General features: G+C 38.9%; 2 protein-coding genes across 2 annotated transcripts; both read left to right on the top strand.

Annotated features, from left to right (window-relative positions):
* Positions 1 to 314: 314 nt before the first annotated feature.
* On the top strand, positions 315 to 13,112 carry LOC113112763 (SH2 domain-containing adapter protein F-like). Its single transcript, XM_026278609.1, has 8 exons — positions 315 to 837; positions 1,919 to 2,005; positions 2,193 to 2,529; positions 3,911 to 4,064; positions 4,841 to 5,038; positions 7,295 to 7,460; positions 8,203 to 8,322; positions 10,826 to 13,112. Exons 3-8 carry the CDS (start codon positions 2,197 to 2,199, stop codon positions 11,010 to 11,012), a joined length of 1,158 nt encoding a protein of 385 aa, XP_026134394.1. The 5' UTR covers positions 315 to 837; positions 1,919 to 2,005; positions 2,193 to 2,196; the 3' UTR covers positions 11,013 to 13,112.
* A 9,711-nt stretch (positions 13,113 to 22,823) lies between these two features.
* On the top strand, positions 22,824 to 27,355 carry LOC113112755 (uncharacterized). Its single transcript, XM_026278602.1, has 2 exons — positions 22,824 to 23,987; positions 27,301 to 27,355. The coding sequence occupies exons 1-2, from the start codon at positions 22,869 to 22,871 to the stop codon at positions 27,301 to 27,303; spliced, it is 1,122 nt and encodes a 373-aa protein (XP_026134387.1). The 5' UTR covers positions 22,824 to 22,868; the 3' UTR covers positions 27,304 to 27,355.
* The last annotated feature ends 645 nt before the right edge of the window (positions 27,356 to 28,000 follow it).

The raw sequence follows: 28,000 nt of genomic DNA, 5'->3' as shown, positions 1-28,000 counted from the left end.
TGTGAGCTTATATCTCACAATTCTGAGGAAAAAGCCATAAAGTAGTCAATAAAAAAAATGATAATGGTAATTGTGACTTTTCATAATCTTGATTTTGTTCATTTCTGAGTTTAGATCTTGCAATTCTAAAAAAAGAAGTAAGAATTGTGAGGGGAATTTTGTTTATTCTGTTGCAGAAACAGGCTTCCATGATAAATGTTTTGTGTAGATAGATACAATTTAATGCCACATCAGAAGCACTTCTGAACCTCTGCAGTGTGCATTTTGCCAAAGTTGCTTCATTTGACATTCTGCTAATGGCATCAGTGGCTTGTTTTGGTGTTCAAGTTAACACTTGCTAATGTGATGTTAATGCAGTCCAATTTGTGGATAGCCATTATTCACCATCTCCCATATTGATCCACCAAAGTGCTGGTGACCTTCTAACCGTACAAGTTGACCTCTGTATGGAGGAGGTGAAGTGGATGGCTTATTTAAGTTTGAGGTTAACCAGAGCCCCATGTTTATATGCATTTCATTGCACTTAATTTCTTTATTTCATCTAAAAACCCTTCACTTTATCAACTGCACTTTGTAGACATGCAACATTGATTCTAAACAAAGCAAAGCCGAAGCACGAGCCAGCATGTGAAAAAAAATGCCTCAGCAAGAACAAAGACGATGCAACTCTCCAGTGGGCTTCAACAACAAGTCGAGCTTGCGTGTTGCTCAGCTGCAACAGCCAATGCAATCCGATGCAAGTCATCCATCCATCTGCACGTGCACACGCTCTTCACTTTTTGAGATTCCCCTCACAGTAGCTTTAAAAACTCAGTTTCATCGGTGCATCATTGAGAGGTGAGTATTTTGCTAATGTTTTCTGGATTTGGGGGTTTCTGAGCTCTTTTTACGAGTTAATACTGTCGTAATAGATGAAAAATTTGCACGCGCTCGTCTGTGAGTATCTATCGGGATCGCGCATTGCAATAATAGCAAGCAAGAAGCCGGCTAACAAATGCGGCTTGTTCGTTTTACTTTTGTGCTCCAAATTAGTTCAGTATTCGTCTTCTGTGTTTAATTCACTCTAGTAAGCGTGTATATGATCAGATTGTCAACAAATAAAGCCACTATAATGTGAACCAGAGGAGTTTAAACATGTTAGCCTGGTTGCTAACGTTAGTTTTAATCTATAATGATAGTTTTTTTGTCTATTTCAGTCTAAGAAACATCAAAATCGCTCTGTTATGTGTTGAATTAAATGTGGACGATAAGAAAGTGGGTGTGTATAGCTGGGGCATGTTATTGTTTTGACCAGATTCTTTGCCAAGATTGAGCAGAGCGAGCTTGTTTTGTGTGTGTGAAACTTTCTTTTTGGAATAATGTTGATTTGTTTTCATTTATATGACATCATCATTGTGTTTAATTTATGCACAAAGTACAAAAGCATTAAAAGCTATATATATATATATAGAGGTGTGTTTGTTTAAAGGAACCGCTCGCCAATAGTTACAATTATTTACGGTTCACTAACACTGATTTTGTTCCAAATCCTATTGTTTTCCATCTTCCATGAAACAAAAAAGTTGTTTGGCAAAATGTGAGCGACTAACAAACTCAGTCTCCATTTACCTCCAGTTTTTCATCCAACGAAAGTGAACGGGACTTTGAATCTTTGTTTTTAAAAAGGACAATGAGCATCATAAAAGTTGCTTATATTACTAATTTGGTGAGAGATTTCTGTGAGAAAAAGACCTAAATTTAGTTCACTATTGTCATTCTGCTAAATAACTACTTTTGAGGGAGAATAAAAGTAATACGGCTTTGGAACAACATTAGGTAGAGTAAATTATTTTTGTGTTTGTGTTATCACTGTAAAATGTCTTTTCCAGTGGAACTGGTCCATGGGAGTAATTTCTTTTACATTTCTTCCCTTTTTTAGGATGTGTGCTTTTGCTTTCCAAATAAATTTATTGCCAGCAAATAGGCGTTGGATGTTCTAAAGCATCGATGCATTGGGGAAACTGAGGTGAGCTATTGCACAATATCATATTTTCCATTTATTGACACACTGTGAGTAATAAGTAACTTATTGGTTAGGTGTTTCAGGATTGTTCCATGGAAGAACTAGGATAAAGTCCTTTTTAGAAGCATAACAGCTCTTATAACTTTTATTTGTTTTGATTTTGATTGTTTTATTTTTGTCTTGGTTGTAGACCCATGGCCAAGTGGTTTAGAGATCACCTAAGTTTTGGCAGCAGGAAAGGACCGCCGCAGCCCCCGAAACCGGACTACACTGAAAGTGAGATCCTACGGGCCTACAGGGCTCAGAGAGAGCTGGACTTTGAGGACCCGTACGAACCCTCGGAGAACCGGGTGCTGAACGGCTCCGGGTCGGTGGAACCGTTCCCTGCGTTTGGCGCGGTGCTTTCCAACGGTGTGGAGGTGAAGATTGTGTCTCCCAAACACAGACTGATAAAAGTGGAATCTCAGGAATTTGGGAATAGCAAAATACCGCTGAACATCGTGACCTTTGAGGAACCGCAGGCTCCTGTAAGTTCATGTTTATATATACATGTACATAAAAAGAGCTTAAATGCCTCTTACTGGACTGTTATCAGTAAGAATGATGTGCTTTGAAAGGTTTCCTGTGTGGATGGATACATGGAAAAGTGATTGGAATTGGGCATGAACCTATTCCAGAAAGTGTAAAAACATAGTTTAGTAGTGTATTTTCTTGATTATCCTGATGAAGAATTGTGATTTCAAGCAGTGTTCCTCTTGTTATCTGTAATTGAATGTCATAATAATGACAAATGTTTGTTTATATGAAATTATTTTTACCAGCACATTAGTGGTTGTTTATCTTGGCGTAAAGACCCTCCTGTTAATTTCTTCCATCATGAATAGATCAATATATCACAAATGAGGCGGCTATGAGAGTCGCAGTGGATGTTTTATTATGATTATGTTGATGTCTGGTTGTTTTGAGTTGATTTTTTCGATGCACATGTCATGATTTGAGTTTGTTTTGCAGATGTCATAACAAACCAAACAGACACACAATTTGCTCCTGTTTCCTGAGCTCGGCCGGTAATAATTGTCTTTTCTCAGCAGAGGTGAAGGGTGTGAGTGTTGGGGATCAATTTCATTAACCCAAATACATTTAATCCCAATGCCTGCGGGATTTATAGACTCTCACACCAACCCCCTCACTCACTCGTTTCGGTTTTAAATGGATTGTGTGTCTACAAATGAAAATGTTAAGTCACTCCAAATTTTGTTTCATTTATCTCTTTGTTCTTCAGTGGAAAAAAAAAGTGATGCGCTTTTTTGTGCAATTTAAGCATAATGTAATTCAGTCTGGACAAAAAAGAAACATAAAATAAGTCCTTTTGACTACATTTTAGGATTATTTACGACGTATTCTTTCAAGTGTCTGCTTTCAAAAAAGACCATGATTTTGTTTGTTGAACAAACGGTTCAAGAGCTGCGGTCTTTACATTTTCTTTTCTTTTTTTGTGGTTAAGGATTATATAAATGTTTTTTTTATTTTTTTTTTTTATTAAATTTACAATTTTATTTAATTTGTATTACTATAAAAAAAATTCAAGTTTGACTAATTTAATATTGTTTTTTTATTTATTTTTTATTTTAGTAACTCGTTTTAGTAATTTTGCTGTGTAATAATAGTACATCTCAAAGTCAATGTAGTGTTTAATTATATTTCAGTTTTAGATTATTTTAGTCCATCAGTTCCTTTTTTTTCTTCTTTTTTACTAGTTAACTTTAATAACCGTAGTGGATGAAAATGCTGGATTGAAAATGCTTCGTCTGTTAACATGAGCTAGCAAAATAGCATACTGTGTAAAACTCTGCAGTTATCTTCGTTTCTGAATCATATGATCATTATTATCTTTATTCTTTTCACCAGGTGGTTCCCTCGGCTCCTGTGGTCAGGGAGACTGATTACTCAGACCCGTTTGACGCCAGACCGGACCTGCGGCCCAGACCCGGCTGGGAGCAGAACGCGGTCGAAGCCTGCAGCAGTTACATGGAGCCGTTTGAGGCCCAGCAATTCATAAGCGGTACAGCAATTTCCCACTAGACCTCTTAGAATCCCAAAGAGAGCATACAATCAACCATTGTTATTCCAGTATGTTGTAATTTGTGGTCTGGTCTGCGGTAACATTTGGATGTTTTTCAGAGCTTGACAACTCCAGTCCTTATTCACTCACCATTGCAGTCCAAATGTCTTATATTGTAAGTGGATGGGAATCACGGCTAAAACATACAATAAAAAAATAAAAAAACATTCTCAAACAAAACCAAACTAAACCCTGCAGCTCGTGACGATACATTGATGTGTAAAGACACAAAATGATTGGCCTGTGCAAGAAACTGAACAGTATATATATATATATATATATATATATATATATATATATATATATATATATATATATATATATATATATATATTACCTCTGATTCATGCAATGTCTGACCTGTTAGAACTCTCCTGAGCATGTTCTCTAGCAGGTGCCTGAGGCATCTTCTTCTTCTTGCTTTATGGCGGATTGCAGACTTAAAAGTGCATTACCGCCACCTTTCTGTCAAATGGACCGTTGACACTCTATCTACAATCTCAATTAGGAGTGTCAATGGTCCACTTGAGAGAAAGCTGGCGGTAATGCACTTTTAAGTCTGCGTTTTTTATTTTTTATTTTTTAATATGTTTTAGCCGTGATTCCCATCCACTTACATTATAAGACTGATAGACTGCTAAAAATCTCAGTTTGTGTTCTACTGAAGAAACAAAGTCACCTGAAACTATCTCTTTACTGTGTTTGTCATATGTCAGAGCTCCAGCACAGCACAGATGACGGTAGAAACAGCCCACAGCTCTACGACAGCCCGTACGAGGAGAGAGTTCGGCCCCAGACCGCCCCAGTGGAGGACGAGAGAGAGCGTCGTCTGCCCCAGGACGACGACAGGCCGGCGGATGAGTACGACCAGCCCTGGGAGTGGAAGAAAGACAACATCTCCAAAGCCTTCGCTGGTAAGACATTTTGCTGGGTAGAGATGGGCTCCATTTCATCCTCTTTTGAAAATGCAGTTGACTACACTACAGGCAGGTTACAAAATGAACAGTCAGCAGATGGCAAATATTAAAAGTGTTCTTTGACATTTGGCTGGTGTTTTAGAGCAGCTTCCGTTGGTTTTCTGCCAAAATAAAAGCTCTGAGGTTTAGCAGTTGAAAGCAAAGAAATTAAAACAGCCATAATTATCCAATTTTATTGTTATTTATATATATATATATATATATATATATATATATATATATATATATATATATATATATATAAATAAATAAATAAATAATAAAAATAATATTATACAATAATGCATATCTGAATCGTTTACTTGATAGTATGATAGCAATAGTAATATACTACTTACTATCAATAACAATACATTAATTTCTGTATTTTAAAATAAATAATAATAATAAATCAAATAACTTATTAAATAATAATGTTTTATTATTAGTAATATTAGTTTAATATTAGTAGTATTTCTTTATAGATTTGCAGTTTATAATAATGAATAGTATTGAATATTATTAAATAAACTAATTTAACTATAGTTCACTATATTTTTTTATAATTTTAATATTAATTATAATTTAAAAATTGTAGTTAAGTTTTGAACCCTGACTAAAGTTTGATGCGTCAACAGATAAATTCTAAGCACGGTAGTTGTCAGTCGCAGCTTTAAACATTGGATTTGTCTGCTTTGAATAAAATGATCTGAAGGTGCAGTCTGTCTTTTATCTTGCACTTGAGAAAGGAAGATATCTGTGATTGTGTTGTGAGGAGAGGGATGTGTGGAGTTTGTTGATGGAGACGGGAGTAGAGGAGAGAAGTAGAGCAGTCATGCAGAAAGATCAGATCCACTGTGGGACTTCTGCGCTGCATCACATTCCCCACACACACACACACACACTCAGATCATCTCTCGCATTTCACCACTTCTGATCAGATTGCCAGTTGCTTGTGTATTTTTCACGCTCTGTCAGATGCATATTCCTCATAAACTTGACTAGAGCTTCTTTACCAAGCCAGCAGGAACAGTGCTGCTTGGGAGAGAGTAACTAGTGTTGTTTGCTTTATTGCTTATAATGAGGGATAGTGATTTAAACAAACCCTTAATCATAAATATATAATGGTAATGCCATTTTTAAAAAATAATTGCACAAAAATGTAGTTGTTCTTAACTGTTTTTAGTTTCACTAATTTCCAAAATATAATTTAATTTGAAGATATACTGCATAATTTAATACATCTATAATTTTATGGGAGGCTGGTGGAGGGGGGGGGGGGGTAAAGCAATTAAATCACATTTAATTATTAATAAAAATATACAATTTTACTTATAAAAATGTGTAATATTTGAAATTAATGTATATCTTTTTGATTGCATTTTTATATTCTATAATTGTTTTGTAGTAACATTTGCAGCAATAATGCATTTTTTAAATTTGTATAAGTTTATAATAAGTAAATCATATTTTGATAACACTTTAGTATAAGGTCCAATTCTCACTAATAACTAGTTGCTTATTAGCATGCCTATTATTAACATAGTGGCTGTTTATTAGTGCTTATAAAGTACATATAATGCATGGCCTCTATACTCTTACCCAATACTCTAAACTTAACAACTACATTATAAACTATTAATAAGCAGCAAATTAGGAATTAATTGAGGCAAAAGTAATAGTTAATGGTTAATTAATAATGAGAATTGGATCTTAAAATAAAGTGTGACCCATATTTAAATAATAATTCAAGTAATTGTAAAAAAAAAAAAAAAATACTTGTCAAAAATGTAATAATAAATATTTGTTTTAGTAGAAAACACTCAGTTTGTTCATTTTTAATGTATATGCATATTTTTTTAACCTGCTCTTTTTGCTTGCAATTTAAAAAGGTTGTTTATAATTGTTTTTTAAGGAAGCTTAAGTTCTCACTATTAACAAGTTGCTTAATAACGTGTATATTTTTAGCATATTGGCTGTTTATTAGCACTTATAAAGCACATTCTAATGTCTTATTTTGACCGTATACTAGATCCTGTTATCCTACCCCATACATACAGTAGACTTAACAACTACTTTGCTGACTATTAATAAGTGTAAGCAGCAAAGCAGCAAATTAGGAATTTATTGAGGCAAAAAATGTGGTTGAAAGTCAGTTAATAGTGAGAATTGGTCCCCAAACTAAAGTCTGACCCTTTTTTGAATGTGTTATAGTAAGTTTTGAAGCCAGAGACTGGGAACAATGTACACTGCCCCATGACGAGGCACCGATGAAGACAGGTGCGTCCAGAATCAGCCCTCCATTCAGCAGAGCCACCAGTCTTCACAAGCCCATCCTGGGAGAGAGGGTGGATCCCACACTGCCCCTGGAGAAACAGGTGTATGTGTTTACACATGAATGTATTTAACACAGGAACCTGGCAGATGTACAAGTGCACAGTTGTACTATTTAAGCACAAATAACATCATGACATTATTGTCAAATGATTAAACATAATGATGTGGTATGGTGAAACATTACTTTATAAGTCCGAATGTATTCATATGAAATAACAAAGTCATGCTGAAGGTCAGTAAATCATGGGGTAATTTTTCATTATTGGGTGAACTGTCCCTTTAATTACACATTCTGGGCTGCTAATTTAAAAGAAACGTGCATGTTTTGCACTCTGCACACTTTCTCACAAAATGGGATGTATTTCAAAGCATCACAAGAAAAACTGCCACAAAGATAAGATTTGTGCCTTCCTCTGAGCCAAATTACAACTATTTTTAAATTCTTAGTGCTTTATCGCATGTACAGATGATTCAGAAGACATTATTTATGCCTTATCCTGATGTCAAGGGTGGAATTATGAAGATTTATGGCCACTGACTGAAGAAAATTCAAACATGAATCATATGTTTTCTGCTACATGTGTTTTTCTACATCCAAACAACCACAGGAAATGACAAAAAATGTTTTTGTGGAAAAAATTCGTAAATTACTTTGACATTTAATTGAGTATTTGGACATATGTTTGCAATCCTTTGCAGATCGTAAGTTTAAAGATATGTTTTGAGCGCTGAAGGATTGGTTTTGTGAAAACCCTAATAGTGGCCCGTGTGTGTGTGTGTTTCAGATGGTACCACGGTGCATTGACTCGCTCAGAAGCTGAATCTCTGCTTACGCTGTGTAAGGAGTGCAGTTACCTGGTGAGGAAAAGCCAGAGCAGCAGAAACGACTACTCGCTGTCTCTCAGGTACTGTCTTACAACCCAAAAACTCATCCAGTGCCATCATTCACACTGCTCTGTGGAATGAGTAGCTTAGTCATTCCCTCACAAGTAGACAGTTTTGTCTCTTTCATTTTTTTAATCAATGTCTGCTGCAGTTCACTGATCACCTAAGGTCTGTTTCAGTCCCTGAGTACAAAATGACATCTTTCTAGAAACAAATGATCTGGGCGTTCCATTAGTGTGCCGTAAATGAAACCACTAGCTGTGTTGTGGTTGTTTTCAGAGGTATAGTAATTGAAGTATTTGTCCCACATTCACTTTTGTTTCATGAAACAGTGACGCTGTAAATAGAGCATATTGTTTCTGCTAATCTAGGTTCATGTATCTCTTTCTCCATCAGTCTTTAGTGATTCTCTAGACACAAAATATTGAGATGATTTTGGACTACTGTAATTACTCTAAATGTACATTTTTGTTTGTTGTACTACAGCTGCTCTAAAAGAAGCATCTGATATTTGTTTTATTACAATATTGACAATAGAATTCCATTAGTTTGCATTGAAGGAGGGACCAGAGTCATCTAGAAATCAAAATGCTATAGAGACTTGAGAGTGGTTTTAATTGGATATTGGCCACTAAGCAACTAACTAGCAACCAGCCTGAACACCCTAGCAATGCACTAGCAGCCAGCTGGTGCACCTCTTTTTATTTTTTTCTATCTATATCTGCTCTGATTTCTTTCCCCCTCATGCTGCATGCATATTCTACTGCTGGAGGGCAGTTCCATCTAGCTATTCTAGCTCTGTCTAATATATTCAGGTTTGAGGTGTTTTGTGTGGGTCTGAATATGTTTAGCATGTTATTAATAATGTAGTCCCCCCCCCCCAAAAAAAAAAAAAATAGTGTGGCTTGTTTTCAGTTTTATGGGGGTGAGCAATATGAGCAAAATCTTACATCATGATATTTTAATTTTGTCTTTTAATTGTATTTTTATTGTATAATTGACAATATATACTCATTTAATACATAAATATAATTGTTTATATATTAATTATTATCATAATTCCTATTGTGAAAAGATCCAGTAAATTAAGTACTTTATCTCATTTAATTATTTTTCCTTGCAATATCACTCAGAAACCATAAACCTTTAATAATTGTATTCTTGACTTTCATTTTCACATATCTCCAATTTCTTTACTGCTTCCATTTCAGTGTTATTTTAGTACTACTTATATTGTTTATTAATCTTTTAATTGTTTTTTATTTAAATTGAGTAATTTTGCTATGTGATTTTTTATATTTATACTTTAAAAATATATATTATATTTATATTTGAAATTATATTTCATTATTTATTTTTAATTATTTTAGTAACTTTAACTTTAAGTGACTTTAGTAACTTCTGCCTTGAAATAAATCAATGTATTTTTTTTCATTATTATTGAACCTTTAGACAACATTTAAAAAAAATCGTATTTGATACATCAGAAGTTTATGGCATGCAAACATTGGAGAAAAAAAACTTGAAAAGTGCTATATCCCAATTTTTGAATGATCACCATTGGTACATAATTAACCTGTTAACTGTCACTCACGTTTTTGAAGATAGACTTGAATTTGCATGATACAAACCTACATTTTTATAATTCATGACTGAAAACATTTTGTAACATGATTTTGATGTACCATTTACATGGTAATGCAATGTCTGATTTTAAAATGGGTTTTCAAGGATGAATTTTGAGATTTTATGTTTTCAAGTGATATATAACTTCTGATGATTTCTAAAATGTGATAGAGAAAAAGGCAACGAGGAAGTCTTATTTTTAAACAAAGGTCAAAGCTCCTTTTGTAATGTAGATTTCTGAGGGTGCACTCTTGTCATAAATTCATCTATTACATTTCCTACATATTTTTTAACAAAAAATATTGGTAAAATATATATTTGGGAGTCTTAGACCTTTCCAACGATATATAGTTTGTCAAGATTAGATTAGATTTGATTGTAATATAGTATAGTCAACGTAGGCGTCCGGAATACGGGACGGGGTGACATTTAACAGGTTAAACTAAGACTGCTAGTCAACAGATTTTACTAATAGACCTACAAGTCTCTGTGTAAAAGTATTATGATGCTGAAGTCATTTTCACCCCTCTGTAATTTGACTCTGAATCTCAAAACAGAGCAAAAATACGCAATTTGGTGCAGATTCTGAAATGTATATGTCTAGAAAGTAGGATGAAGTTCTGACATCTTTTAATGAATATAAATCAAATATCTATAACAGACTACTGACATAAAGTGCATATGAATATATGTATCTCCCAATAATATCTTAAGATGACATTTATATGCTTAGTTTGATCAAGCTGAAGCTGGATGTTTGTGCGATTATACTAAAAGCCCTTTTACTTGTTGAACAAGTATCAACTATCAGTCAGACGACAGAATACATGTTCCAGGTCAGCCGTACAAAGCAATAAACTCAAAGACTGTTTCTGTCCCCCCTCCGTCTCTCTTCAGGAGCTGTTACGGGTTCATGCACATTAAGTTCTCGCAGTCTCGTGATGGGAAGTTCATCCTGGGAGAGAACAGTTTTCCGTTTGACTCCATCCCTGAAGTCATTCATTACTACACCACGAACAAACTGCCCATCCGTGGAGCTGAACATCTGTCCCTGCTGTTCCCGGTGCTGGTGCAGACGCTCTGAGACCACACACACACACACACACACTCGCACGGTCTTCACTCAGACGGCTACTATAGTGCTTCATTTTCAATCACATATCGCAGGCTCTTCAAGAGTTTGATTTGTGTGTGGAGTTGGAATAAGGTTTTCCAGGTGTGTGAATGAAAACACAGTCGGCCTGTACAGACACTGTATTGATGTGCTGCACACATGTAAAGAATATTTTACACACCACTGGACTCTAAAGTGTCTTCACATCACACTGGGAACGCTTATTACTCTCTTCTGTGCTCTAAACTCTTCAAATGATAGTTTTCAAATTTAAGGGATAAAATTTAGCCCGACCAAAGTATTTATAAAGTTTTTACTAAATACTTAAAAGCAATGATGTACAGTAGGAATCCCATCCTCTGCAGGATTTCTTGCTTTAAATAGTGAAGTAATTCACCTGAAATGTCATTATTATCATGTCATTTTGAACCAGTATGACTTTCTTCTGCTGAACACAAAAGAAGATCTTTTGAATGATGTTAATGAAAGTGGATGCTGACCATGGCTGTTATGCTCTAAAAAGGACAAAATCGCCATTAATGTAGTCCATGTAAGTCTTCTAAAGCCACTCAATAGCTTTGTGTGAAGGAAAAAATGCAGTGTTGCAACTCTCGATTCTCATTTGTTTGCACAATTTAATCTCTTACCTTGTAATTCCACTTTTTATATAAATTTCTCATTTTTATGTGAATTATTATTAACACCACATTTTAACTGCCATATATAAATGTTACTATGTTGCATCACTTGATTTGTGTTTCTGCATATTTGAAATAGGGCAGAGGCAAATATACAATTAATAACTCGTTATTATAGTTTTGGTCTGTTTGTCACACAAACCTATTGTTTTTACTTACAAAAGGATACATTTGTGATGCTTTTGGTACTTTTCTGACATACTAAAAAAGTTTAAATTAAGAGATAAAACCTTAATTATGATTATAATTCAGTTGTCTTATCATACTTATACCTAATAACTGATTTGGTAATTTTGAGTTATGTCATAGTTCTGCATGTTTATGTCAATTATGATTTAGATAATTTAGTTTTTGCTTATGTGGAAAAAATCGACTTCTATGGTATTGTTTTTTATCTTTCTGTTCTTTTTAGAGATTAATGGCGATGGTCACCATCCACTTTCATTGTATTGTAAATTAAGTTCCATTCTACAAATATCTCTTTTTTTGTGTTCCACTATGTAAAATCACGCTGGTTTGGAATGACGTGTGGGTGAATAATGACTGAATTATAATTTTGAGAGACTGTAAACAAAAACGAGGGCTTCTCTTTAGGAACAGGAAGCCAGCCCTTAACTTCCTTTTGGTACTAACAAGAAGCATGGTTTAGCGGTAACGCAGGAAAAATCCGACACTGGAATGTTTACGAATGAGACTTTCGCTTGTCCGGATGACCCTCTGCAAACACAGATTTGTTCTGCTCCCAGCATCTCAAGGTGCAGAGGATGACAAAAACAGGAAGTGATGTCTTCTGAGTATCTAAAGCTGCACTTTCATTTGCTTCAGTGTTCTGGTGTTGTAGCATGACAGGAAGCGGTCATTACTGGGGCATTTGGCTTCTCCATCAGATACCACTCAGTGTCGCCGGCTCGTTTCTGAGGACTTCTTAGCAATACTTAAAGCTTCGTGAGAAACCTTACATGGACCATCTCTTCTGAGTTAATCTGGGCTTAAGTGATATTTAAAATAAGGTCACCTATAATCATAAGATGCATCTGTATGTTTAAATATGCAGATGAAACTCAAGCATTTTCCTCAGAAGAAACACAATATCCTGTTGTTTAGTGTGTGTTCTAGTATAAAGCTTTCAAATCAGTGTGGTTTTGGGATCGGTTTACTTGCACGTCCACTGAACACACACACACTACTGCGTTTAGACTTCTACACAGGGTTTCTATTCCTATAGAGATCCACACGGTAGCTATTGTTCATGATTACTGATTTTAGTCTGTTTTTGTTTTTTATATATGCTGTTTTCAAGGTTTGAATTTCTTTGGAATAAATTAGATGTTTTCTAAAAAAAATAAAATAAAGTGTGTGTCTGTTGAATTGTCATCTGTATGGTTGGATCCTGACTGGATGTGACATTTCTGGGCTAAAGGATGATCCGTGTCTCTCAGCAGAAGAAGGGTTTCTCCTCATAAAGCATTCATGCAGCACACAGTAAAAAATAAAAATAAAAAAAGTAAAATAGGTCAGACATCCTCCATGTGACCGAGCTTATACACACTCTGTTGTTGACTCCGAGCGCTAATGCTTTTGGGTTGAGTGAATCAGACTCAACCCAGCTGATATATGCTGTCCAGACTAAGTCCCATCTGAAACATCTCACACATCACACTGTCACAGATGACTGTCACACATCCAGCTGGGTAACTGTGCTCTCATTTGTTGTTTGTGCCTTTTTCTAGAGCAACAATTACTGGTTGCTTCAAAACACAATCCTAAGGCCAGAAAGTTACTCTTACATATGTAAATGATAGGCCAGGATCTTGAGGCTCTGTTGTGTATATTGTGTTCTTGTGTTACTGTGACAGTAGCGAATCCCTCGGGAGTATTTAAACATTGCCTCTTTGCATTCTGACATGTTATCCTGAGGAAACAAGTGCCAACACTGTCCTGAGTGAGTCACACTTTAAATAACCGACTGTCCTGCATCCTTGCATTGTGTTATTGTCAGATTGACCATAATAGACTAATGTCTAGTTGAGGTTATGACTGTCAAGATCAAATAGGCTGTTATTTAAGATTAATATTGATAATGGCGTTTACATTTGGGTAGTTATGTGACATGCTAAACTCTTAACAGAATTTTTGCTATAATATTAAATTTTCTTAAATTCTCATTTGCTGTTATAATGATAGAAATATAAAACGGAAAAAAAAGTAATTAAAATGGTGAAAAATGTAAAAGACATGGTCACAGTCACATAACCAAACATACACGTTCTCTTAATATTTCATGCAATGTTTATCTTAAAATTGCTGACATTATGCAATATTTCTTTTTTTTTGATGTGCACATGTGGAAGACAGATTTGGGGTTGAGATTTTCTTATTTTTGTTTGCTTCCTGAAAAATTTGTTTTTGGCTGTAATTGTTCACTTGTGTGCAGCATGTGTGTGTGTGTGTGTGTGTGTGTGTGTGTGTGTGTGTATAGGTGTACTGTTCGCTGAAGCAGGAACATTTAATCCGTTTCGGGTCAAAGAAAATTCCTGAACAACCACTAGGAAACTGCCTTGGTCAACACGGCAACAGTGATCCTAGAATCCAGTCCAATAATACCTTCACATTTCAGAAAGCAGAGAAGGGCAAATGAAGGGTGTGGACAAGTTAAACTTCCTGCAGAATTACTAACATATAAACATGGTAACATAAGTACTATAATAGATTATTAGTGTTGTTTATTAAAGGAATAGCTCCTAGTCCTAACCCAAAGTTTTAAACATGACCCGTAATGTTTCTGCATAGAAGGAATAACACCTCAAATCATGTATTTTTTTAGTCTGTATCTGTATATTTAATATTCAAGTGTTCATAGTTTTATCTACCCGTGTGTGTACATGTAGTTTTATGCTTCAACCGCTGGAGGGACAAAAGCTAGCCATCTTAAACTCATTAAATGCCTGAACCAAAGCTGTCAGAAGACATTACAAATGTCTATGCAAACATGGGGTGAACTGATGTTTTGCAGTCTTTTCTTAATGCATTTCTGAATTTTACATCTAGAAGAATGTCATATTTCACCTTGGTATTGAATTATTAGGCAATACAAATACTGTGGTAACTATTTAACTTGTGTCTACATGTGTGGTGATTTGTGCTCATCTAGCATACTTCAGCATGTTCAAACACACTGATGTTCAGGGTTTAGTCCTGCATAGTTCACAAGAGTCTGGAATTTATATTTGCATAAAGCAACAATCACTCTTATATAATGTCTGCTTTAAATACTCGTTTGTACATAGCCTATACATTCAGAATATTTTATTAGTTTAGACATTAAAGCACAAGCGATGATAAACAGATATTAAAAGTACTGATAGAAATTGGAATTGTTGTGAAAATAATTTGTGCTGTGAGCAGTGCAGGAGATTCGTTTTGAGGTCATTGTACAAATATACACTGCATTTGGCCAATCAAAAGCGAGTATCATACATCTTCAGTTGAATGGCTAGGAGGTTATATATATATATATATAGCCTAACAAACATCCCAGTGAGTTCATTATTACGTAACGTTAAAATTCAGTACATTTTCAGAGAAATTTCTCCATGTGATCCATGTGAAATATGAAAATGTATGCACAATATCCCATAGAGAGGACATGCATGACATTGATGTCTTTCTTGTAAAACAGCTTTGCAAAGTCACTTGAAAATATGTTTTGAAAATCAGTTAAGAAAAGTAAATCGAACACAAGGACATAAATCTGTGGTTACATCCTCTACAGAGGAAAAACTGAACTGCTGATTCCCAGGAAAATGAAGACTGCCATTCTCTCACACATGGTCAAAGCCTCTGTCGTGTTTGACCTAGTTTTATAAATGAACTGGCATATCTGCCCACTGGGGGGCTCTTGACTCTTTCAAACAGCACATAACTTATGCATTCTTTTTAGTGAATCATCCATGCTCATGTCTGCCAAATTGTATACTTTTGTATATGATGAAATACACCAGTTATATGTGTTCAAACCACCCATTTGTCTTTGTGCATTGATGCAATATATATTTTTATTTTTTATATATATATTTATAGGCGCTCAGTATACTGGCTTGATCAACTACCAACCAGGTCAAAGAACACCACTACTGCTTTCTGTATGAGAATCTATTCATTTACTGAATGATTTTGTGGAAATGTTATATCATAATCTTTGGTCATGTACATTTTCTCCACAGAACTGACTTCTCGCTGGGAGCAGCTCGTCCAGAGCAAATAACCAAGCCATTTCTTTGAGGAGAACAGGTGACTAATGGGATTTCCATTACTTACTATAAAGCTACAGTTCTTAAAGGAATAGTTTAAACATTTACTGAAAATGTAGATTTAGATGAGTTTGTTTTTTCATCAACAGATTTGAGGATATTTGACATTGCATCACTTGTTCACCAAAGGTTGCTCTGCAGTGAATGGGTGCCGTCAGAATGAGAGTCCACACAGTTGATCAAAACATCACAATAATCCAAAAGTAACCCACACTACCTCAGTCCATCTGTTAACGTCTTGAGTAGTGAAAAGCTGCATGTTTGTACAAGTCCATCATTAAGATGTTTTTGAATTCCAACCATTGTTTCTTGCTAAAATATGAGTCCTCTATCAATAATATTGAAGTCATCTCGTCTGAATCAGAAGAGAAATATGCACAGATCAAGCACCTTTTACAAGCCAAAACAGTCCAAATCCGTTTTGATGTAAGAGGACAACAGGAGACGTACTTTTTTACTGGAAGAAGCGCTATTATAGATTATGTTATAATATCACAGAAATAGTATTACGGTAAAAACGCCTTAATTATGAATTTGTTTCTTACATGCAACCTTTCTTTTAACAAGACATTATTTGATGGACTGAAGTGGTGTGGATTACTTGTGGATTATTGTGATGATTTTATCAGCTGTTTGGACTCTCATTCTGACGGCACCCATTCACTGCAGAAGATCCACTGGTGTGCAAGTGATGCAATGCTAAATTTCTCCAAATCTGTTCCCATGAACAGATGAAACTTTTTCTTCAAAGGAATATGAGCTCCACGCAGGACTGTATATCAAGTTTTATTGTCAGTTTACCCACCTCAGCCTTATATTAATGTGAATATGCAATAGACGATGAGAGTTAAACTCATATTCATTCCATTTTATCTTCATTAAAATACACAAACAGTAATTTCCCTTCAACAGTGTCCCATGATGCACATTTCATAAGTTCAGTATATGTTTAGAGAATCACACTGCAGCAAAACAACTGACGTCTTCATGTTATAACGCTCTCCCAGTCCGACTTACTCACTGTCCTCATGGTTCCATTCAAACATAAACTCAAACTCAGAGCTCAGAGCAAGGCTTTAACTGTGTTCTTCACTGACGATGGCATCTGTAATTAGAAAACATGAAGCCAGCTCTCTCCGGTGTCATATAGTTGATTTGAAGTAGGGAAAGAAGCTGGAAGCAATCACGATCATAGTCAACTACAGTACTACTTTACTATATATATATATATATATATCTCTCTGAAGAGTGTGTGTGTGTGTGTTCACTTGCACTGCCTCACATGTCAGCTGATGGATGGCAGCCTGATCGACCTCTGCTGGACACTGTAAGTACATGCACTAACTCTTATAATGCAGAAATACATTTGTGCTCCATCTTGCACACCTAATAAAAGTTCTTCACTGGTTCTTGAACCCTGTAATGCCTGACATATGGAAAAATACTAAGAAAACAATATACTACATATAGTTTAAATGGAAAGTGAGAAAATGGAGCTCAAACTTGAAGAGGAATAACATCCTTCAGTTTTAATCAGGGGCCCAAACTATGCCATTTGGTGCAGTTGCTGATATTTATATGCCACAAACTAAATCCTGATAGATACTTAATATCAGTCGTCACTCTATTTCTCCTTCGTAAGATGATATTTAAATGCCTTGTTTAATGATTAAAGCTCTGTATTGTGGGGGCAAACAATGCAGTGCTCCAAAATATGATGGTACATCAACAAATAAACATTCATCAAAAGCCTGATGATCACAATCAGTACTCATGATTTCAATTTCAAGTTTACTTTATAAAATTGAACAAAATTTCAAAACAAAAAGACACATGAACCATAAGCTGAAGCTGGATATTTTTACAACTATACTAAAAGGCCTTTTACTTGATAAAAAGTATGAAATATCAATCGACGATAGAAGGGATGAAGTAAACTGATTGTTTGATTGTTGATCATTTAGAGGCATTAAAAACTGGTGCGTCAAATATGATACGCTTTATAAAGAGCCTAATGGAAATGGGTTTTAATATTCATGTTGACATGTGGGATGCGGATGAGTGTTTAAGAAATATACATACTTGTGCTATAAATGCTAGACATAATCTGATTCAGTTCAAGATAATTCATAGGCTTCATTGCTTCATAAAATTTATCCCACTCTGGGATTTCTCTCCACTCTGTAATAAATGTAAAACATTAGAAGGTACCTTGTTTCATTCTTTATGGTCATGTATTAAGATTCAGCCATTTTAGAAATGTATATTTAAATTTCTTTCTTAAGTATATTCTGTCGACTTGGAATCTGAGCCCTGTATTGGACTTCTAGGTGCAGAGAATGCCTTTTGTAGTAAATATCAATCACATGCCATTTCGCTTTGCATGTTGCTTGCTAAAAAGCTGATCTTACATGTGTGGAAAGCAGATTCTGTTCCTACGTTTGAGATGTGAGCAAGGCAGTGCTTTAAGTGGGTACTCATTACCACCACTTCCAAATATAGCTCTTGAGCATACCACCTCCTCTCCATGTAGAGGTTTTAATCCTTTGCCTTTAATAGAGGTTTTAATCCTTTGCCTGCGCTGCCGCTTTTCAGAGCACCCATCACAATGCACGCTTCCTAATTCCTAGTTCGGAGTATGAAGCGTGAATTATTTGAACCAGTTCGGGAGTTCGGAGCGGGTTTGCGAATCATTTGCGTCAGTTTGGGGATTGCAAATCATTTGAATCAGTTCGGGAGTTCGGAGCGGCTTCGCAGATCATTTGAATCAATTCGAGAGTTCGGAGCGGGTTCGCGAATCATTTGAATCAGTTCGGGAGTTCGGAGCGGCTTCGCAGATCATTTGAATCAATTCGAGAGTTCGGAGCAGGATCGCGAATCATTTGAGTCAGTTCGGGAGTTCGGAGCGGGTTCGCGAATCATTGAGTCAGTTTGGGAGTTTGGAGCAGGATCGCGAATCATTTGAGACAGTTCGGGAGTTCGGAGCGGCTTCGCGGATCATTTGAATCAATTCGAGAGTTCGTAGCGGGTTCGCGAATCATTTGAGTCATTTCTGGAGTTCGGAGCGGTATCGCAAATCATTTTAGTCAGTTCGGGAGTTCGGAGCGGGTTCGCGAATCATTGAGTCAATTTGGGGATCGCAAATCATTTAAGTCAGTTTGGGAGTTCGGAGCGGCTTCGCGGAACATTTGAATCAATTCGAGAGTTCGGGTTCGCGAATCATTTGAGTCAGTTCGGGTGTTCGGAGCGGTATCGCGAATCATTTGAATCAGTTCTGCAAGGATTCAAAAAATATATAATATGCTTCAGTTTACGTCATCGTGTCTGTGATCTAAATTAAAGCATACAAACTATTTTAAATAATAAAACCTTTTTGCAAACCGCAAACCTTTTTGTGTGAAAAAATGATTTCCTCCTCAGCATCTGTAAACACTTCCTGTTGTTACACATGAGAGTCTTGCCTCTGTGAAGTGTGTTCCACTTCTCTTAGCTGAACTTCTTCACCTCATTGACTTTTGGAGTCTTTTTTTATGTCATTGAAAGCTTTAACCCCAAAGACAATGAAAACTCCGATCAAATACCTTTACCACTGTCTAAGTACTACCACAACTCACAATCTGACAACACAAAAATTTAGATGCATGGGGCAAATACTTTTTTTTACACCACTACCAGTTAGAACAGTTTGAAGTAAGAAAAGAAGGTTATGCTTTAATATGAGCCGTTAACATATTTTCTATATTTAATTGAAAATATAGCAGGGAGATTAGATAGAGTGAAAAATTATTAATCATTAAAAATAAATATAAAATTAGTAAAATTAGAAGTAATTTCACTAGAGGCCTCTTGCAAACTACACTCTTTGTAGTGAATTTTCAAAGGGAGTAGGTGTGTTTTTTTTTGGCCCAATGTTCCCTAATTAGGTGTGAGATAAAATCAAGTTTACACTGGGACAATCCCTTCAATGTGTCCCACCACACCTTTCTGTTTCAATATGAAGTACATTACAGACATTCATTGAGCCATGTCCTGGGTTCTTTGACAAATTCATGCAGCAGGAAACTAAAACATGCCTGTGCAAAATTATTACTTGATATGACATCTGTGCTATGGAAGTGTGTCCAGATATTTGTATGCTGTGTTACCACATGCTCAAATTATAACCATTCCCATCACAAGGGAAGTACATAGTTTTAACCTTTCTAAAAAATATTTTTTTTAAGTTGAAGTGCTAAAATAACCAAAGCTAAATAAACTAAAACTACTGAATAAAAAATGTATGAAAATGCAAAGAAATGTATAAAAGAAATGCAAAATTACTGAAGTGAAATCAAATTTAATATTTGAACATAAACTGTAATAATATATGGTATGCTACTAAACTAGCGCTGAAACTAAACTCAAATTGTTAGATCTCCAGACTGGTCATTTCTGGCTTCTAATGTTCATCATCGTTCACCTGATTTATTTTTAGTACTGTGTCTATCGCATTGCATTACTAGTTTAAAACGTTGCATCAGACTGTTATATGGCCCTCGAACACATTCTGCAAAATGTGCTTTTCCTTTTAAATTGCTTGACAGATGGCACATCTGCGTTCTTGTGGTCTTAAAAGTTAAAACAGCCACTGCTGTTGAGACACTGCAGCGCTGATTCAAGCGTCACTGCTCTTTTCATACTGTTAATGATCATCTACTGCATATACAGTCTGCAACAGCTCAGAAAGTAACCAATGCTCTATGGGTTATTGTGACGGACAATAAGCCACCATCACGCCAACTTTAATGAAGCTCTTTCAGTACATTTTCATAAATTACTTTTTAAATACAGTAAAACAGTAATATTGTGAAATATTCTTAGCTGATTTCTATTTGAATATATTTTAAAATGTAATTTATTGCTGTGATTCACAGCTGTATTTTCAGCATCATTACTCCAGTCTTCAGTGTCACATGATTCTTCAGAAATAATTTTTATATGCTGATTTGCTGCTCAAGAAACATTTCTGACAATTATCAATGTTGAAAACAGTTATGCTGCTTCACATTTTCATGGGAATCATGATACATGCTCTTTTGTGATTCTTTGATGAATAGAAAGTTCAATGAACAACATTTATTTGAAATACAAATATTTTGTTAAATTCATTTACTGTCATGTCTAATTAGTATAATGCATTCCAAACGTTTGAATGGCAATGTACCTGCACATGCAACTGTTTTATATCTTGATAATAAGAAGTCATTCTTGAGCAGAAAATCAGCAAATTTGAGTGATTTCTGAAGCATCATTCATACATGAAGACTGGAGTAATTATAAATTATAATACACTTTCAAATTGTAATCATATTTCATTTTTAATGTATTTTTGATCAAATAAATGAAGCCTTATTGAGCATAAAATACTTTAAAAACATTATTATTTTTTACTCAGTGAATGATGAGCATCAGTGTTGTCTGCTACCAAATACCAAACAAAAGAAACCTTATTTACAGATTACAGCATGTAAAGTTAGTAAGTTACAGCATGCACATATTGTTTCTGTTTGCTGTGTGTGCAGTTGGACAATTGACTTTCCAAAAGGACCAATGTGTAATTCTAAATGACATTTATTTTATTATTACAAATTGGAAACCAGTCAGCTATGCAATATCAATTTAACAAATGATTCATTTTGGTATTCATCAAACAACAAATGACTCATTTTAATGTATTTACTTGAGGATGATTGTGTGTTGTTTTTTTTTACGTCATCTTAAGTTCTTCCCCATTAATTCTTCATCAGAACTGAACTCACGAGAGACTTGGAATATTGCTGCTATGTTTGGTTTAAGCGATCAAGCAAGTGAGTAATTGGCAATTATGTGATATGTGTACAGGCACTGTAGCATACATTAGAAATGATCATTTAAACATGAAAATTAATGTTGCATCACATGCATCAAAGCAAGAATTGCATGATTCCTCTGTAACTTATTTTACCCGTTGTCTCCTGAACAGGTTTTGTTGATGTCATTTAGCAGGAAGTTACTCATTTTAGGGTCTTGCATTATGAAGCCTGTTCAACTGGCTAATCAGATGAGTTTATGTTTAGTTTGCACCAACTCTGAGTTTTAGTTACCATGAAGGTAGCTGTCCTTTAATCAGTGTTCATCACCTTAGTAACTTACGCTGTGCAGGTTATGTTCTGGTTTAGAGATCTCAAACTTAAATATGACCAATCAGCTTCGAGCAAAGTGACACATCTCTGACACATTTAAGTCACTCCCCCAGTTTATCTTGCTCCAAATTAAAGGACACTGCATAGTAATACATTTTTTAAAGATAAAAATCATCTGACTTTTAGAGATGATTATTAATTATAATTATTTATATAATTTATATAATTATATAATTATTATAATCCATTAAACAAGCCAGTTTAGTATATGTGGCAGGGGGGGCGTGGTTTAGCGAAGTCTGCAGGGGGAGAGAGAATCAGGAGACGAGCGGTAAGTGAGTGGTTTGGGCAAAAATTATCATCACCTGTTTCTCGTTCTAGTAATTGGCGTGGAGAGAGTATAAAACGCCGGGAGAAACGGATGCAAGCGAGAGAGAGACGGACTGCTGACCCGAACCGGAAGGAGTGAACCGGAAGTTTGACGGAGTGTCAGAATAAGAGTCCCCGTTTGGGTGTTTGTGATTTTCTTTGTTCTTTGTTTAGTTTTGGTTAAATAAACACGTCAGCAGTCCAGCCGACCCCTTTGTCCTCTTCCTTGCCACAAGAACTCACTACACTGGTGCCGAAACCCGGGAAGGAAGAAGGACCGCCGCCGCCATGCAAAGCCCGTCCTCCACGCCGCTTGCGGATATCATCGCTTCCCTCGCGGTCCTGCACCAAGAACAACATCAGGCCCTGCTGGACCTGAGGACCGATCAGGAGAGACGATTCCAGGCCATCGTTCAGGCCCAGCAGGAGGACCGCGAGAGGTTCCGGAGCTGGATGGATCGGGAGGTTCGCGCCGAGGCCGCCGGGCCGCCCGCCGCCCCCATGCACCTGCCGCTTCACAAGATGGGGGCCCAGGACGATCCGGAGGCCTTCCTGGAGCTCTTCGAAAAGTCGGCGGAGGCCTGCGGGTGGCCCTGCGAGCAGTGGCCGGTACGCCTAATACCCCTGCTCTCCGGTGAGGCCCAGGTGGCCGCGCAACAACTTCCGGTGGCGAACCTCCTGGTCTTCGACGACCTCAAGAGGGCCATTATCCAGCGGGTCGGCCGGTCGCCAGAGCAACATCGCCAGCGCTTCCGGTCCCTGGATTTGGGCGAGGCCGGCCGGCCCTTCGCGATGGCCCAACAGCTCCGGGACTCCTGCCGCAAGTGGCTACTGGCCGAGGGAAGTGACGTGGAGCATGTCGTCGACCTGGTGGTGCTGGAGCAGTTCATCGCTCGGCTTCCCAAGAAGACGGCCGAGTGGGTCCAGTGCCACCGCCCCACGTCGCTGGACTCGGCCATCCATCTGGCGGAGGACCACATGGTGGCGTGCCCAGGGGTCGGCGCACCCCCACCTGCTAACTCTCTCTCTCCTTCTCTCTCTCCCCCCTCTCTCTCTCGCCCTGTCCCTCTCCCTAGGTCCCGTCCACCCGGCCCTCCTCGTGTCCCGCCCCGGGGGCGGGGCGGGATCGACCATGGACACTTCGGGAGCCCAAGGGCCCCGCCCAGGGGGGCAGGGATTGTGCCTGCTGGGGGGGACAGTGCTTCCTTTTCTCCACTCTCTCCGCGCCAATTCTCCAATCCACTCCCTGCCACTGGGGCGGCGGGTAGGTCTGGGCTGGCCTGTTGGCGTTGCGGGGACCCGGAGCATTTCGTGGACAGGTGTCCAGCGATGGAGGTGGGGACAATGATCCGGGTCCCGGATGTCCCACAGGTCACCCCCGGTCAGGCTGGCGAGTACCAAATACCCGTGAGTATCAAGGGGGGTACATATCCGGCCTTGGTGGATTCGGGATGTAACCAAACCTCAATCCATCAAAGCCTGATTCAACCGGGGGCATTGGATACAAGCCGCGTGGTTAAGGTGCGGTGTGTACACGGGGATGTGGTGGAGTATCCGGTTGTCCCAATTAGTATTCATTTCCGGGGACAAAAGCATAGTGTAGAGGTGGCGGTTAGTCCCCACCTCCGGCATCCGGTAATTTTGGGAACGAATTGGCCTGCGTTTACGGTTTTATTGGGGTCGTTATGTGCGGATGCCTCTTGGGGAAATAAGGCACGGAAGGAGGCCGTGCGGGTACAGGTGGGAGAAACTGAGCCAGGGTCGCTGTGGTCTGCTTCAGGGGAACTGAACGAAATCGGGAGACTAATTCTCTCGGAGCGTGATGACTTTCCTCTGGAGCAGTCTCAGGATGAGACACTAAAACATGCGTTTCAACAGGTCCGCGCCATCGATGGCCAGTCTCTCCAACCTGCCCTCCCGCTCTCCTATCCGTATTTTGCCATTTTAAAAGACCGGTTGTATAGAGTGACCCAAGACGCTCGGACAAAATTGAATACAACCCAATTGTTAATTCCAAAGAGCCGCCGGGAAATGCTTTTCCAGGCGGCTCATTCTAATCCTATGGCGGGCCATTTGGGACAGGCCGCAACACTAAATCGCCTCATGGCCCGCTTCTTTTGGCCGGGCATTCATGACAACGTGCGCAGGTGGTGCGCGTCTTGTCCGGAATGTCAATTGGTAAACCCACCGGCCGCCCCAAAAGCGCCTTTGCGCCCTCTTCCCTTAATGCAGGTCCCCTTCGAGAGAATTGGCATGGACCTCATCGGGCCATTAGAGCGATCGGCACGAGGACATCGCTTTGCATTAGTCATAGTTGATTATGCAACACGATATCCTGAAGCGGTGGCCCTCCGCAACATTTCCGCTAAAAGTGTTGCGGATGCCCTGTTTCGTCTTATCTCCCGGGTGGGGGTTCCAAAAGAAATCCTCACCGATCAGGGCACGGCGTTTATGTCACGTACGCTACGCGAACTGTACGGATTGTTGGGCATTAAATCGATTCGAACTAGCGTCTATCACCCACAAACCGACGGCCTGGTCGAACGATTTAATCGCACACTTAAATCCATGATTCGTAAGTTCGTTCACGAAGACGCCAAAAATTGGGATAGGTGGCTAGAGCCCTTGTTATTTGCTGTGCGAGAGGTCCCACAAGCCTCCACGGGGTTTTCCCCCTTCGAGCTTCTCTATGGACGCCAGCCCTGGGGGGTGCTCGACGTACTGAGAGAAACTTGGGAGGAGGGACCGTCTCAGGGCAAAAACGAAATTCAGTATGTGCTGGACTTGAGAACAAAACTCCACACATTGGGGCGGCTATCCATGGAGAATTTGTTACAAGCCCAGGACCGCCAGAGCCAGCTGTATAACAGGGGAACTAGGTTACGCAAATTTGCACCGGGAGAGAAAGTACTTGTATTACTCCCAACGTCGAGCTCCAAATTAATGGCTAAGTGGCAGGGACCGTTTGAGGTCGCACGACAGGTCGGAGATCTCGATTATGAGGTAATACGGTCCGATAGGAACGGGTCCCGTCAGATATACCACCTCAACCTCCTTAAAAAATGGAATGAGGCAGAATCAGTGATGTTGGCAACGGTGATTGGCGGAGAGGATGATCTCGGGCCAGAGGCGAATATCAAACCCCAATCCCTCGCCCTGGCTCCTGGTGGAGACCACCTCTCGCCGTCCCAACTCACTGATGTAACGAAATTGCAAGCAGAGTTTGCCGACGTCTTCTCGCCCCTGCCGGGCCGTACTAACCTAATTCAGCACCATATCGAGACCGAGCCGGGCGTGGTAGTTCGCAGCCGGCCGTATCGTTTACCTGAGCACAAGAAACAAGTAGTTCAGGCTGAATTGGGCGCTATGCTTGACATGGGGGTAATAGAAGAATCTAATAGTAACTGGGCGAGCCCGATAGTTTTAGTTCCGAAAACGGACGGCTCAGTCCGATTCTGTGTAGATTACCGCAAGGTGAATGCTGTGTCGAAATTCGACGCGTATCCAATGCCGCGGGTTGACGAGTTGCTTGATCGGCTAGGCACGGCTCGCTTTTATTCGACATTGGACTTAACAAAGGGCTATTGGCAGATCCCCTTGTCTCCATTGTCCAGAGAAAAGACAGCTTTCACAACGCCGTTCGGATTACACCAATTTGTTACCCTTCCGTTTGGCTTGTTCGGGGCCCCAGCTACCTTCCAGCGCCTCATGGATCGGATTCTACGGCCCCATGCTGCATATGCTGCTGCCTACCTAGATGATATTATTATATTTAGTAATGACTGGCAGCGGCATATGCAGCATCTGAGGGCTGTCCTGAGGTCGCTGAGGGGAGCGGGGCTCACGGCCAACCCAAAGAAGTGTGCGATTGGGCGTGTGGAAGTAAGGTATCTGGGCTTCCACTTGGGGCATGGGCAGGTGCGTCCCCAAATTGATAAGACTGCCGCTATTGCGACCTGCCCACGACCCAAGACCAAAAAGGAGGTAAGACAGTTCTTGGGGCTGGCGGGATATTATAGACGGTTTATTCCTAATTATTCGGACCTCACCAGCCCTTTGACTGACCTTACTAAAAAGGAGGTACCAGATACGGTCCAGTGGACGGAGCCGTGTCAGCAGGCCTTTACTCAGGTCAAGGCTGCTCTGTGTGGCGGGCCGCTGTTACACTCTCCTGATTTTTCTCTCCCTTTTCTGTTGCAGACAGACGCATCGGACAGGGGGCTGGGGGCAGTCCTGTCCCAGGAGATAGAGGGGGAGGAACGGCCGGTGCTGTACATTAGCCGGAAGCTCTCGAAGAGAGAGGCTAAGTACAGCACCATCGAGAAAGAGTGCCTTGCCATCAGATGGGCCGTCCTCACCCTCCGCTATTATCTCCTGGGACGGGAGTTCACCCTCTGTTCGGACCACGCTCCGCTGCAGTGGCTCCACCGCATGAAGGATACCAACGCGCGGATCACTCGTTGGTATCTAGCTCTTCAGCCTTTTAAGTTCAAGGTGATCCACAGGCCGGGTGTTCAGATGGCGGTGGCCGACTTCCTCTCCAGAAATGGGGGGGGGGGGGGGCTGCAGGCCGGATGGCTCCCCGGCCTGAGTCGGGCGGTGGGGGTATGTGGCAGGGGGGGCGTGGTTTAGCGAAGTCTGCAGCGGGAGAGAGAATCAGGAGACGAGCGGTAAGTGAGTGGTTTGGGCAAAAATTATCATCACCTGTTTCTCGTTCTAGTAATTGGCGTGGAGAGAGTATAAAACGCCGGGAGAAACGGATGCAAGCGAGAGAGAGAGACGGACTGCTGACCCGAACCGGAAGGAGTGAACCGGAAGTTTGACGGAGTGTCAGAATAAGAGTCCCCGTTTGGGTGTTTGTGATTTTCTTTGTTCTTTGTTTAGTTTTGGTTAAATAAACACGTCAGCAGTCCAGCCGACCCCTTTGTCCTCTTCCTTGCCACACGAACTCACTACAGTATAATGATAATTATTAAGATTATTTTACATGATTATTAATAAACAAAGATATGCAATATGAATGTGTTTTAGAATACGTAGCTTTAAACATGACTACATATGAGTTTAGATTTGTAAGTGTTTTTATATCAAATAGTCTTTGTTTATACCTATAAATATTATCAACTATACTAACTTTCTATATAAATTTGCAATCTGTGGATCGGTTTTGCACAGTGCAATGTTACAAGTTACTAAGTTGAAAGTACTGTTGTATTTGATGAGCAATAATTGTGTTGTTTCTCCTGCCTGTTCCTAAAACCACATTACAAATGTTAATGTAATTATGTTTGTGCAACACCCCAGAGGGAGGTAAAACATTCATTTGCATGTAAATGAATGAGAATCCACAGCCTACTGTATGTATTCCAATAACCTGTTCTAATGGGACTTTAGGGAAGTTGATATCTGAAATGCTTGCT

This window comes from Carassius auratus, chromosome 2 (genome assembly GCF_003368295.1).
Source record: "Carassius auratus strain Wakin chromosome 2, ASM336829v1, whole genome shotgun sequence".
Classification (NCBI taxonomy): domain Eukaryota; kingdom Metazoa; phylum Chordata; class Actinopteri; order Cypriniformes; family Cyprinidae; genus Carassius; species Carassius auratus.
Note: the sequence above shows the minus strand (reverse complement) of the source record. Positions and strands in the feature narration are given on the sequence as shown.

Excerpts from the sequence above, each read along its gene's own strand:
- LOC113112763 (XM_026278609.1), top strand. The coding sequence starts at position 2,197 with ATGGCCAAGTGGTTTAGAGATCACCTAAGTTTTGGCAGCAGGAAAGGA. Across the intron at positions 2,530-3,910 it reads TTGAGGAACCGCAGGCTCCT|GTGGTTCCCTCGGCTCCTGT; the intron begins GTAAGTTCATGT and ends TCTTTTCACCAG. Across the intron at positions 8,323-10,825 it reads GACTACTCGCTGTCTCTCAG|GAGCTGTTACGGGTTCATGC; the intron begins GTACTGTCTTAC and ends GTCTCTCTTCAG.
- LOC113112755 (XM_026278602.1), top strand. The coding sequence starts at position 22,869 with ATGCAAAGCCCGTCCTCCACGCCGCTTGCGGATATCATCGCTTCCCTC.